Genomic DNA, 14,550 nt, shown 5'->3' with positions numbered 1-14,550 from the left:
TTCTCTCGCTTCTGGAAGTTAACTCCCCAGTATTAGCATTATGTCCTCAGTTTGTGTGTGTGTTAAGGTGAGTGGGTTTTTACCCCTCTTGTCTCTCCTCAGAGCATAGAGAGCAGACTGAAGGTGGCTCTTCCTGAAGACCTAGGCTCCTCCCTCATGGACGGGGTGGTGCTATGCCATCTGGCCAATCACATTCGCCCACGCTCCGTGGTCAGCATCCATGTGCCCTCGCCTGCTGTGGTACGTCTTGGGGGTCAATGAGGGGTTAAAGAGGAATAAGTGGGAATGGGTGATTTATTTTTGTTACAGACAATTAGTCTCCGTTGAGCACTGCTTTCTGTGTGACCCCGCAGCCCAAACTCAGCATGGCCAAGTGTCGGCGGAACGTAGAGAACTTCCTGGATGCCTGTAGGAAAATGGGCGTTCCTGAGGTGAGACACACCCCCTCCTTTCTGTTAGATAGTGGCACCTCATTGATCCTGAATCAGCCACTGTATTTCAGATTCACTGTTAGTTAGGATTTAACTGAGGTAAACTGATCTTCGATCTGTTAAGAATTTGAATAAAAGCCACAGTGCATCATTGGGTTTGGAATCAAGTTGTGGGTGGGCTGACTGGGGATCAGTGAACACACAGCCTGTATAGAACACAGATACTATACACACTAGTATTGAGGTTCAGAAAGGCTGGTTGCTAGTGCTGGGATGAGACTAGACCATTTGATAAGTCTACAACAAATGTATTTTATACCGTATTACCGTTCTAGGATATGTATTTGATATCGGGACCAAACGACTTTATAATCATCGCCTCAAAACAATCTGCCCAGTCAGAGCACAGAGTTTGATCCCAGAACTGGCACATCTAGCCAATCACCTTCCCATCCTCCTCAACTCCTCCTCCTCTGAGATGCATTGATGACACAAGCATTAAAGCTGCATTAAAGCTTCATCATCATCATCATCGCCGCACTGGACTATGCTGTCATCATCGCTACTCGTAGTGAGTTTGGGCATCCTCTATACTTTAGAACTTTGACCTGGCTCTTGCTTGGTTCTGACCCCAGCTAGTGCCAAAGCCTGCAGAAAAACATGGCAGAAATGTTATAGAATTTACTTGACTGAAAGATGTCCTGTGTGCATGGGATGGTGTGTGTGTGTGTGTGTGTGTGTGTGTGTGTAATATGTGTGTGTGTGTGTGTGTGTGTAATATGTGTGTGTGTGTGTGTAATATGTGTGTGTGTGTGTAATATGTGTGTGTGTGTGTGTGTGTGTGTGTAATATGTGTGTGTGTGCGTGTGTGTGAGAATCAAATTGACCCTGCTGACTCATTACTGTGTTGATTTCTCCTTTAGTAAATAGTCAGTAATTATAACTACTGTCTCTGTCACCCAGTGGTTATACATACAGTGGTAGTGGGACTCTTACCATGATGTAGTAAGCCCTGCTGTGTCAAAACCTCACACTACAAAAACTGCCTTTTGTTCACTGTTTGAGTAGCCTGCTGGGACTGTACAGCAGAATGCACAGCAGTACCAATACCAACAGTGAGACTGTTGGCTGCTTCCTTAGACCTCCTGCTTGCTTGCTGTGGCTAGTCTGGTTCTCCTTGTATAACCTGGCCCTAGCCAGCTTGTGATCCTGCTGCTGATTCTACTGCTGCTTGCTGGCTGAAATGTCGCTGCCTCACTGAAACAGGTACTTTGCGCTGGATTGAAAGCTAATGCTAGCGAATGCAAGCGAAGGTGTAGCTGGCTAACACCACCCGCATCCTCATTGCTCCTAACGCTCCACACCCCAGCATGGCCTGCTTTCTGAAAGAGACAGAGTTCAGTTTTATAAATGTAAGTCACACACTCACCCACACGCTCGCTCTCTCTCTCAAAAAGCAGCCCTACACGTCGCCCTGGTAACCCACGCCTGCGCAGCCCTGCACATAAATACACCTTGACCTCTGTTCCCACCGGTTAACATCCTGCCTTGTTTCTCTCTGTTCTATTTTCCTGCCGGACCACCCTCCCTCTTTCTTCTCTTCCTCTACTCTGCATCTCTACCCCTTATTTGTCTTTTCCTGGCATTCCCTTCCCATTTTCTTCCTTCTTCCTGTGGTATTTTCTGTTTTTCTTCCCTGTCTCATTGTTCTCCTCCACTTCTATCTGACTGGATTTCTCTTCTTCGTGTGCAATATCCGTTGATGTTCCTCTGTGACCCCTTTTCTTTTATCCATCTGTATCATTCTTTCCCCTGTTTGTCATTCTTCTCCTTTCATTCCTTCTTCTCCTTGTATGTTTCCTCCTCTTCCTCCTTGGGCCCTCAGTCTTCCCTCTGCTCAGCTTATGACATCATCCAGTGTCACCTGCGGCCGATCCGGGTCACCGTGTGCGCCCTGGTCGCCATGGAGACCCCCACAGAGGGGCGGGACTCAGACAGACAGGGAGAGGTCCCAAACTCAACCCCTGCCCCCGAGGCTTCTACACAGGTGGCCCAGGCTCCGCCTCCAGCATGGCAGCCGTGGGACCTGATTTGCTCGAGCTTGTTACACATGTTCTGTCTTCTCCTGCTGTTTGTGGCCTATAGCTGGAGTGAGCTGACGTAACACTACCTGTCAATCTCCTGTCAAAGCCCGCCCTCCTCTCAGCCCTGCCCTCCGCATGTGCCAACACTTCTCCTCCCCAATCCTCCTCTTTTTCTTCAACCTCTTGTTTCTGTGCTCTTCTCCTCTGTCTGATTCACACACAAAAGTGTCTCTCATACACAGTTGCATTCATGCACAGATTGCAGATGCGCACCATTAAACTCCAATAAATACCGACTCACAACCTCACACACATGCATTCGTATACTGTCCCCACCAATAACACACATTCCAACTGTGGAAAAGAATCCTGGAGCTTGTACACAAAAGTTACCTGAAGTCTCTCTACAACTCTTTGGCCAATGCGTCAAGTCAAGCCTGTCATGTCAGACTGTTCGTTTTATTAATGCCCTCCGGGGTCACAGACACGTGGTATGGGGTCATACACACTGATTCCCCATGTGGTCATACGGTCTCTTGTTTCCATGCAGCTTGTCTAGTTTGGGTCCAGTCTAGGTAAGCACAGAGCACTAGTAGAGCTCCTCCATCATGCTGGGTCTTGGAGCTTTTTTGTTGCATTTGTCAGTCTCTTCAAGACTCCTCAGATACATTATATCAACTGTATTTACACCTGTATGTCTGTTTGAAGGAAATGGCAACGCTCAGTAGTAATGCCATCCATGAGACAAAGACACAACAAACAGTGTATAGGTTTGGACCTAATAAACACAACACTTATGACGACTGTAAAATGTCACACGGCACACTGTCACTAAATAAAGTTCAATAATCACATCACTACTGCACCTCTCTACCACTCTACCTTACTCTCGTTCTAATATAGTGTATTTACCCTGGGGTAGTTACATGACTACGGTTCAGTATGTATACTCTTGTACTATTCTGTCTATTCTGTCAGGCCATATATTACGTTTCTTATTTTAAAACCCCAAGAGGGTAAATTGGATGGAAGTTTTATTTTACCCAACTTTCTTACTCCCAAGCACCTGGACTGAATACAAGGTGTGGAAAGATCCATCATTTGTAAACATACAAACCATTTGCACATGCAATATTACAGAACGGACTAATCTGGAGGTTTTATGTTGAAGGGCTAGTGAATATGATATGTGTTCAGTAATATGTGAACTGTACAAGAAGCTCATTCCTTTAAATGAGAACTTTGATACTTTGAGGCCAGCAGTGCTGCTACTGTCCATTGATTGATGTATGTCTGTAGTTGAATTTAAAGCAATGAGGGTTAGCTTTCTTTTCTGACTTAATTTAAAAGCCATGGATGTAGTGTCCACAATTTCCCCCAAACTGTCCATCCGTTTCTATCCATATTTTCCTTTTAACTCTGTTAGCTTATTCACTGTTGTCATGTCAACCTTGCCAGCGACTATGTTGGAGTGCAATTGGTTTGCCATTACTGTATACTATTAGTTGGTTGTGTTTTAACTCAGTCAGTGCTGATTTTGATGGACCTTGAGGCTTTTTCTGACTTGTATATCTGATGGTGTAAATGGAACTGGTAATAAATGTACAGTTTGGGGTTATTCTATTCGGTCTCTGTGTTGCTGTTCTCTGAAGGGGGATGATGAATTAAGTGCTGTTTCTTCATATAGGTTATTCAGTATACTTCCACATACACCTGTACTGTCTGTATGTTCACTCATCACCATAGTTGCATTGAGGTGTCTTTTTGATTGACTTGTTTTGTTCTGCCTCGTCGTCTCTCTCTTTCTGTCCCACTCACTATCTCCGCTCCCTCCTCCCCCGACTCTCGCTCCCTCCTCCCCCGACTCTCGCTCCCTCCTCCCCCCACTCTCGCTCCCTCCTCCCCCGACTCTCGCTCCCTCCTCCCCCGACTCTCGCTCCCTCCTCCCCCCACTCTCGCTCCCTCCTCCCCCCACTCTCGCTCCCTCCTCCCCCCACTCTCGCTCCCTCCTCCCCCGACTCTCGCTCCCTCCTCCCCCGACTCTCGCTCCCTCCTCCCCCGACTCTCGCTCCCTCCTCCCCCCACTCTCGCTCCCTCCTCCCCCGACTCTCGCTCCCTCCTCCCCCGACTCTCGCTCCCTCCTCCCCCGACTCTCGCTCCCTCCTCCCCCGACTCTCGCTCCCTCCTCCCCCCACTCTCGCTCCCTCCTCCCCCCACTCTCGCTCCCTCCTCCCCCCACTCTCGCTCCCTCCTCCCCTCACTCTCGCTCCCTCCTCCCCCCACTCTCGCACTCTCTTGCTCTTTCTGTGTGTGGAACCTCGACAGGATAAGCTGTGTTTGCCTCATCACATACTAGAGGAGAAGGGTATGATCAAGGTGAGCGTGACGGTCCAGGCGCTGGTGGATGAGACCTCAACCAAGCAGGCTCTCTTCACGTGAGAGGGAAGGAGACCAACATATAGACAGACACACACCACTTAGTCTGGGGTTCATTTTGTCAAAGTGACGAACATCGTTGCCATTGTACCTCCTGAAATAGCCTTTTCCAAGGGACTGTAGCCTATATCGCAGTCTTCCTTTCGTGATTCTTACAACCATGGTTTGAAGTTATAATGTGATGCATGGGGTGCCCTAAAACTCAGTAGTGGGCTGTACTAATGTGGATATTCGAAGCTGACAGAGGTGTCCACATTGATGGTTTTTAATTCTTACAGGAGTGCCCTGGTTTGTTATGGGAGCCTCCAGTACCCTTGGACACTCCTGTAGCTTGAACCCTGCCTACAACAACTTCTAGCATGCTGCACTTTGTATGATTGACTATGCATTTCATGGGCTGTCAGTTTCTACCCCTCTATTTCTAAGGCCAGGTATTATCACCCTCACTAATTTCAGACTAGACACCTAACACTCCAACATAGCGGTCTCTCTGCTACAGCTTCCCTATTTAAAGATATTTATAATAAATATGGCCACGTGGTTGAGAGTTGTATCCATTGAAAATAATCCCCCAAATATTTTTCTCTAATAGCTAATATATTTTAGGTATAGTTCTGTATACTGTATGTTTTACTTTGAATTTGTCTCTCACCTCGTCTGTAGAGGTTGAAATGTTGTCCTAAGATTGTGGGAACCTGGTGTTTATGAATTGGAATCTGTGGGTATGTAACTCAGGGGAGGCTTACTACACTGTTATGATCCATTCCCTAGACTGCTTATTTGTCAATGGTATTACTTGCGTGTGGTGTGTGTGTGTGTGTGTGTGTGTGACTGCATGCGTGAGAGACAGAAGAAAAGAGTTAGATGGAATGAAAAAGAGTGAATGAATGGGTTTGTATGTCCTAGTACATTCTTTACTGCTAAATAGCCTTGAAGTGTCTGGTGATGCTGACCATGTCAGGTGGTCATGTAGGACCAGCAAAGTAACTGAAATGCATTCACTGATTTAGAGACACTGTTGGCAGCATCTGAAGAGTAGTGCTTGAGTGCCCAATATCCTACTACTACACAAACAGCAGAACACTCCAATATAAGCATACTAGGTGTGTGTGTGAGTGAGCAGTGTTTTTTTTTTTATTGTACAGATATAATGCATTTTCTACAGCTTGGTATCCAAAGCTTAAGCTTAGCAGTAAAATCGAACACAATGTTTCACTGGATAGATTTGACAGTTGCCAAAACAACTAAACAGTTTTTTTTCAGAGCCACTTATGATCTAATGTCTTTAGTATGGTAATATCTTTTTTTATGAGAAGTGGTGATGTGAAGCTGTAATGTGATGATGGTTTGTGCAAGTGGGTTTTGTATTTAGAAAGTATTTATAACTTTATTAATAGTATTTCTTAAATATTTTAGTTAAACTAACAGTCCGTGCAATACATAATCAGCCACACTTCTCAGGCAAAGTGAACAATCTCTTAGAATCAGGATCTGGAGTGATCTTGTTAACATAGCTATAATGCAAAGTAATCATATTTACAACAGTACGACAATTCATGTACAGCTAACTGCCAAAACCGCTTCAATACACTTCATGCGCCTTGGCTGGAACTCTTGGAGGGATGCAATGCCATTCTTCCACAATTTGGTGTTTTGTTGATGGTGGTGGAAAACGTTGTCTCAGTCGCCTCTCCAGGATCTCCCATAAGTGTTCAATTGAGTTGAGATCTGGTGACTGACGCACACACACACACACACACTTAAAATGATGGGCAACTGGGAATTTTTCTACATACATGACCCTAAGCAGGATGAGATGTCTTTAATTGCTTAATTAACTCAGGAATCACACCTGTGTCGAAGCACCTGCTTTCAATATACTTTGTATCCCTCATTTACTCACGTGTTTCATTTATTTGGTCAATTACCTGTATATAATGTCGCTTATATTTAAAATAATTCACAATGCATAAACAAATATTTAAAAAATATGCACATTAATCCTACTTTAATACTCAAAGTAATTGCCTTTCCACTTAGCTAAATATAACTACTAATGGGTAAAAATACCAGTATCCCCTTTTCCCAGTTCTAACGTTTCCTTCAATATTTTTATGATTGACCAGAGCGATGTGGAGACTGAAGGGAAATGTGACAGGGATATTTGTTAAGAGAACGTTGCTGTGTAGTTTGTTTCACTTTTAGTCATTATGGAGGTTTGGGCCATGCGCTGCAAACCTTTTTAGAAACTTAACGAGGGGACTTTACATGAAAAGAGATCATTACTTTACTATTCATTGATTAGTCATTCAATTCTTTTGACCTTTTGGGAGGTTGATGTTTATTGTCATGAATCTTGCCCTGGAGACAGAATTAAGAATTTATGCTAGATGGGCCAGCTGCAAAGTCAAAGTTGGCTATATTGAAAAAAAATAATAGGTTTTTAAATGTATGGTTGGGCATTAGGGTTAGCAGTGTGGTTATGGTTCAAATCTGATATGACTTTGTGGTTGTGCCAGCTAGTGACCACTCTGCAGAGCTGCCTGCAGGGCAAGATTCATTACAATAAATGCCAACCTGCCTTTGGGAGTGGCTGTGTGGCTGCCTACAGGCCTGAAATGATCTGCACTTTAAAAATAAGTATTTATAGTTGTTTGTTTTGGCAACTAACAAATCTGAGCTCCATTTTGATTTAGAAATGTGTGTATGGCATAATATGAAATGAATTTGAACTATATCATTGTGAGAAATGTTATAACCACAGTGTAACTGTTGACTGAGTGTTGAGCAGTTGTTTTCTACCTTTCTCTGTACATAGTCCTGAAAGCTTGTACTCAGTTTTGTACTTATGATTGGGAGGACATTTATTTTAAAGTGATGTTTTTTTTTGTATGTTTGTTTTGCATTTTGATGTACCACATACAATTTTGTACCTTTTGTCAAATTGGTGTATTTGTTGTACAGCAATTTGGATTTGATTGCATGAAACACCCCTTTAACGTCACCGTAACTTCTGTGAATACTGTATATATTTCTCATCACTTTGAGTAAAGACCTTATCTGAAAAAAACAGTCTTATGTTTGGTCTTTAGTCCATGTGTTTTGTATTGGTCTCAGATGTCAGTGTGTGAGCCTAAGGTCATAAGATGGAAACAAATGTAATCAAAAGGAGTAACATTTGTTTTTGTTTTTATCCAGTTGGAGTGACCATGTGGGTGGCAAGCAAGCTCCTCTTAACAAACATCCTGCTCTCACTATTGTCTTTTTCTCAGCTTGACTGAACACAGCAGGTGTGTTCATTTCAGCTCACCAGGCGTATCAGGTTAATGTCAGTTCACCAGGCACCTACGTCTCTCTGTATGGGATAGGTGCATAGTAGCAGGTGCACAGTTGAGAGGAGAAGGCATAGAGGAGAACGCCTGGTTGGGTTCTGGTCCAGCAGTCATGGTCTTAAGCGTTGAGGAACTTGGCATGGTGCTTAATGTGGTCGTTGATGAAGAAGTAGCTATGGTCGTAGCCCTGAAGGCGACACGGACATTACAATAACACTTAATCTGGTACAATACACAATAATTCCAATTCCAAACTAAAGTACAGCATATTAAATTGTTAAATATCAAACAGTTGCTGTAGTTGGCCACTGGGTGGAAGCACTGACCGGCTGCAGCCTGAACACCACAGGGATCTTCTCTGAGCAGGAGGCGATCAGGTTGTCAGGAAGCAAATGACTGGCCGACAGGAACTAGTCATCACTGCCCTGGTCGATCAGGATGTCCAGCTGAGGGCCGGAGTAGGACACTGCAAGCACCGTGACATCATACGCCTGGAGAGCGGGATGATTCCATTTATTGGTCTGGAATTCTATTCCGCCAGCAGGGATCTCTAGTTGGTGTTTAGTGTGAATTGATCCCTTTGATTTCTTCAACCCCCCCCACCCCCATACTATACCTCCCAGGCTTTCTTGTCTTTTCCCAGGTACCCATTGAAGGCCTTCTGGCTGGGGTTGCAGATGGAACACCACAGAAAGAGAGGGAACAAGTGAGGGTGGGAGTGATAAGTGTGTGTGCGATTGGTCGTAAGTGGGCTGGTGTCTGGAGCAACGATGATGATTCCATGCTCAGAAGCTGCCTGCTGACTGCCAGCATTGGTGATGAAGTTCTGCTCCATGCAAGTCAATCCCGGTTAGTACAGACACATTAACATTCTCAGAGTCAAATCCATACAGATACTGTGTGTTTATCTGCAGATGGTAGTTCATCATACATTTATGTTAGTTTGTAGAACTCACCTGAGAACCAGTACAAGACAGGACACTTCCCATTCTCAGTCTTGGGAGGCAGGTAGATCAAAATTAATTTGACACTTGAGCTCAGTGCTGGACAAAGACATGCATTATGTTACATTTATGACTAGTTTTCCACCAAAGGTGGATTCGAAATCAATGGTATATAATATATAAAACGAAATTAATTCAAAAACTGCAGTGTGCTGCATTAATGTATTACAAATGTGGCTATAGTCACGTGAGATTTACCTTCTGGTAGCCACTTGAGTGAGGGTCATAGTTCAGTTACCTTTGACAAGCCCATGTAAGAAAGTGTTACATAATTATTGGAAATCTTTAAAAAATCTTGCTGCAAAAGTTTTGATTAAAATATAACATTGCATTTTTTTTAAACTACTACTAGAATGTTATGCATGCTAAAAATGAAAGTCGCGGCTCATAGTCCACAACTGCATGCAAAATTAGAATAGAAAATTGTTCGAATGTCATTGGACAGCCAGGGCAGAGAACTCGACAATGAAGGGTCCAACCAAGAAGAGGGTCCCAAAAATACACGAGCTAGATACCAGCCACATGAAAACTTCCGGTTTTCGGACTTTGCTTTCAAAATAAAGGTTTGTGATAAAACGAAATAATGATACGAAATAAATATTTTTTTAAGCTTTGCAATCAATGCATGTTAAAATTCTGTAAACACGTTTTTTTTAAATGAACAAATTATAAATACAATGGGTAAAATCTAAACTAAACTACTAAATATAAACTACTTTAAGATAAATAAGGTAAAGCCTATATGGTGGAGCACATTGAGAAATGGTTGGAGCTTAAGTAAATGAATGTCAAGAACATAATATACAATTAATTATTTTGATTATATGAGTCTTGCTTATTTATTGGTGATATTGTTCAAGGATTCAATTTTGAAATGTAATGTTTAAGAAAAGTATTACTGTATTTTTGTTGTATTGCACAAACGAATTGCACTGTACAGGAAAAAATATATGATTGTGTCTATAAAACCAGGGTCCAGTCTACTCACTAGGGTCCCTAGAATACAGATCAGATGTGTTTGAACAAAAAGCTAAATAATAGGAAGTGTTGCAGGACTTTTACTGTGGTCAAACAGCTTAAAATTGGGTGCCTGGACTCTATGTACAAATATAACACTGTATAGGAAAAACGATCATTTGTGCCGATGTAAAAGTGGGGTGGGAAGTACTCAGAATCTATGTATGGTGTTAATTTGAGTGTTGCTGGCCTTTCACTCCGCCCATTACATGGGCCACAATGCAAATCACTCCATATGCATTACATATGGGCTTATATAGAGAGAAATATGATTTGTGCCAATGTAAAAGTGGGTAGGGGAGTACGCAGTAGGCTCAGTACAATCTATATATGGTCTCATTTCACAAGGTTCTGATAAATGGAGTGTTTCTGGACTTTTACTGTGGCTAAACAGCTTAAAATGGGGTGCGTGGACAATACGGTACAAATATAGCACTGTACAGGAGAAACTATTATTTGTGCCGATGTTTCTTTCTCAAGTTTTTCTTTCAGTAATTGCAGTGAATTGATTTAATCAGAATCCAAAAAGTTATTTATTTGTGCGTTGTTCAGATTTTATGTTTCTGAACACTGATGTATCTAGTCCAATGTCACTTCTGTTCTGAGCGTCCAAACATCGGAGGTCGGCGTTGACTATTAATTCCCTGTGCACCTTATATGCGGCAGTATTATGTAATGGCAATGCAAGTTGGTCCATCTCTGGAGCTCGAGATGTCTTTATATACCATCTTCCTCTGAATGTGTGATATCGCCTGAATATGAGACATGGAAATCTAGTGCATTCGCAGTGTCCAGAATAACTATTTTTATCTTGCATGAAGAATGGCTACAGTATCCATTTATTTTAAGATGCGTCTTTTTATATCCGTTTCTGAGCCACTGAAAATTGATATTGAAAATGCACTACCCAGTAAGGATTGGACTCTTTAATCTTTCCTGCAAATAGTATTTTCCACCCCAGTTTATTTGCAATTATTAAAATATTACATCACATGAATATGCTTTTGGGTCACATATTTGCCATGTATTTGGAGATAGGCTGACAGTGACAACTCTAAAAGTGTAGCTGTCCATGGTGCAAATGTCAACATAACATTTCCTATGACCTGTTTTGTATTGTAGGGATTCTAGTGAGTAGACTGGACACACAATTATGGACACACAATCTATTGTTTTCCCTGTACAGTGCTATATTTGTAACATATAGTGTCCAGACAACCCACTTTAAGCTGTTTGACCACAGTAAAAGTCCAGAAACCCATGACATGACACAATATATACATTCTACAGACCCTACAATATTTTTACTGTGGCACTAATAGTTTTTGCTCTATATGTCAATATGATTCCATATTCAGTGATTTGCATTGTGGCTATTTATTTGACCTTGGAACATGTTTTAAAACCCAAATTGACTCAACGTTAATGTGTAGACAATTATAAATGCACGTTTTTGACACGTTTCCACTGATACGTGGGGGACTTTTATTTTGAATGTTTCTGAAATTCCTTGACCCGGAAGTACTTTTTCTTTTTGCGTTGCTGACGATACGCTGATCAATACAGTCAACGCTCTAGGTAGCCAACTTGAACAATAACATCTGCAAAAAGCACCAACTTGAATGCATGCAGCCTCTGGAAAGCGCTAGGTAAACTCACGGGGCAAAAAGTCTTAAAAGGATGCATTCCATTCTATGCAGCTACTGTACATTACAGACAGAACGACAGCCTTTGCTGTCTCTGCCTGGCCGGTTCCCCTCTTTCCACTGGGATTCTCTGCCTCTAACCCTATTACAGGGGCTGAGTCACTGGCTTACTGGGGCTCTCTCATGCTGTCCCTGGAGGGGGTGCGTCACCTGAGTGGGTTGATTCACTGATGTGGTCATCCTGTCTGGGTTGGCGCCCCCCCCCCCCCTTGGGTTGTGCCATGGCGGAGGTCTTTGTGGGCTATACTCAGCCTTGTCTCAGGATGGTAAGTTGGTGGTTGAAGATATCCCTCTAGTGGTGTGGGGGCTGTGCTTTGGCAAAGTGGGTGGGGTTATATCCTTCCTGTTTGGCCCTGTCCGGGGGTGTCCTCGGATGGGGCCACAGTGTCTCCTGACCCCTCCTGTCTCAGCCTCCAGTATTTATGCTGCAGTAGTTTATGTGTCGGGGGGCTAGGGTCAGTTTGTTATATCTGGAGTACTTCTCCTGTCCTATTCGGTGTCCTGTGTGAATTTAAGTGTGCGTTCTCTAATTCTCTCTTTCTCTCTCTCGGAGGACCTGAGCCCTAGGACCATGCCCCAGGACTACCTGACATGATGACTCCTTGCTGTCACCAGTCCACCTGGCCGTGCTGCTGCTCCAGTTTCTTTCAACTGTTCTGCCTTATTATTATTCGACCATGCTGGTCATTTATGAACATTTGAACATCTTGGCCATGTTCTGTTATAATCTCCACCCGGCACAGCCAGAAGAGGACTGGCCATCCCACATATGCTCTCTCTAATTCTCTCTTTCTTTCTCTCTCTCGGAGGACCTGAGCCCTAGGACCATGCCCCAGGAATACCTGACATGATAACTCCTTGCTGTCCCCAGTCCACCTGACTGTGCTGCTGCTCCAGTTTCAACTGTTCTGCCTTATTATTATTCGACCATGCTGGTCATTTATGAACATTTGAACATCTTGACCATGTTCTGTTATAATCTCCACCCGGCACAGCCAGAAGAGGACTGGCCACCCCACATAGCCTGGTTCCTCTCTAGGTTTCTTCCTAGGTTTTGGCCTTTCTAGGGAGTTTTTCCTAGCCACCGTGCTTCTACACCTGCATTGCTTGCTGTTTGGGGTTTTAGGCTGGGTTTCTGTACAGCACTTTGAGATATCAGCTGATGTACGAAGGGCTATATAAATAAATTTGATTTGATTTGATTTGAGAATGTGCAACATCGTATAGGTTTATGTATAGCTGTCGGGCTTATTCTAGCCATTCCTATCCTACAAGCAAGCTGCAATTTTGCATGTTCCCGTAACTTGTACTTTGTGATTATAGCTAGATACATTGCAAATAATGATATATGATGTACACTGACATGCATTGTTTAAATTACGACTGAAGGGAATAACTTCACTTTGGCTACTTCCCCACTGTTTGGGTTCCAGAGTCCAGCGTGTGGTTAACGTAAGACGTCATGAGGACGCATCCCCTTCCATCTCCATTCTACAAGTATATGACGACAAGCCACCGAAGGGTGGCGCTGTAGTCAAAGAAATGTTGAGAGGCCCCTGAGTAAACTGTAAAACTATTGCTGTCTCCCTATTGGAAAAACATAATTTAAAAATGTATGACTTAAAAAAGGAAACAAATAGTAGCATGATCTATTCTCTGTTCATCAGTCTGTCTGTCTGCCTTACTAATTATTATGTATTATTCTTAAAAATATGTCAAATGTGTTTTACTTGTCTGATTCACTTCCTGTAATTAAACCATTCAACTAAAATCATGTACTACCAGATAGCAATTGCTTCCTGGAATAAACAATGCTTACATATCTGCATGTAAAAAATGACATGGTGACATTTTGTGTTAATTTCAAGTTAAATTCACGTTAGTTGACAACTCAATCAAATGTAAATCAAAAGTAGATGTGGAACTGACATCTGTGCCCAGTGGGTCATCTCCCCGAATGCAATCAGGGCTGGCGGTAATACGTTATATTGGTACCTGTATTAACACGCCTCATCCAAAAACAAATTGGAACCTTGGAATAACAAGAAGCTCGCTGGAGCGAGATGACGTTAATCAGCAGAATAATTAGCTCTCTCCAATATAATGATGTGTCTTACAGACCTGAGGTCATTTAAGTTGCTGCAGCATAATCAAAGTGGAAATGCTCATCAGCTCAAAATAAACCTTGCTCGGCTACAGTCTAGTTTGAAGAAGCCCTCAGCCATCTCGCTGTTGTGGATGGTTGAATGATCCTCATTCGCCAGCACTTTTGTTGGTGACACATGCATTCTGTGTAAAAGTGTCAAGTAGCCATTTGGATTGAGGGCCCTTCTCTTGTCAAATAAGGTTCTTTATGATTATGCAGCTGGGCATGTGCTTGTATATGAATCCTTTACAGTGACTTCAGAAAGTATTCACACCCCTTGACTTTTTCCACATTTTGTTGTTACAGCCTGAATTTAAAATGGATAAAATTTAAGATTTTTTGGTTAAAGGGAAATTATTATATTTTCGAAAATTTTACAAATCAATTAAAAATG

The 14,550-nt window shown here is 42.7% G+C and overlaps 1 protein-coding gene and 1 pseudogene across 13 annotated transcripts in view; one reads left to right on the top strand and one right to left on the bottom strand.

Annotated features, from left to right (window-relative positions):
• The window catches only part of LOC139402040 (leucine-rich repeat and calponin homology domain-containing protein 1-like), a 119,721-nt gene extending 111,698 nt beyond the window's left edge, over nt 1-8,023 (top strand). For 4 of the 13 annotated variants that reach the window (XM_071146161.1, XM_071146184.1, XM_071146169.1 and 1 more), the window contains 3 exons: nt 103-240; nt 354-431; nt 4,841-8,023. In XM_071146161.1, coding sequence (XP_071002262.1) covers nt 103-240; nt 354-431; nt 4,841-4,954 — 330 coding nt within the window. In that variant the 3' untranslated portion in view covers nt 4,955-8,023. Of the gene's footprint in view, nt 1-102; nt 241-353; nt 432-766; nt 1,069-2,316; nt 2,831-4,840 lie in introns of those variants that run through there. The other 9 variants (XM_071146143.1, XM_071146105.1, XM_071146113.1 and 6 more) reach the window with 4 other exon arrangements.
• A 247-nt stretch (nt 8,024-8,270) lies between these two features.
• On the bottom strand, nt 8,271-14,298 carry LOC139385894 (S-formylglutathione hydrolase-like; annotated as a pseudogene).
• Nucleotides 14,299-14,550: the final 252 nt, after the last annotated feature.

This window comes from Oncorhynchus clarkii, chromosome 3, assembly GCF_045791955.1.
Source record: "Oncorhynchus clarkii lewisi isolate Uvic-CL-2024 chromosome 3, UVic_Ocla_1.0, whole genome shotgun sequence".
NCBI classification, from domain to species: Eukaryota; Metazoa; Chordata; class Actinopteri; order Salmoniformes; family Salmonidae; genus Oncorhynchus; species Oncorhynchus clarkii.
This window is presented reverse-complemented; position numbering and strand designations above follow the sequence as displayed.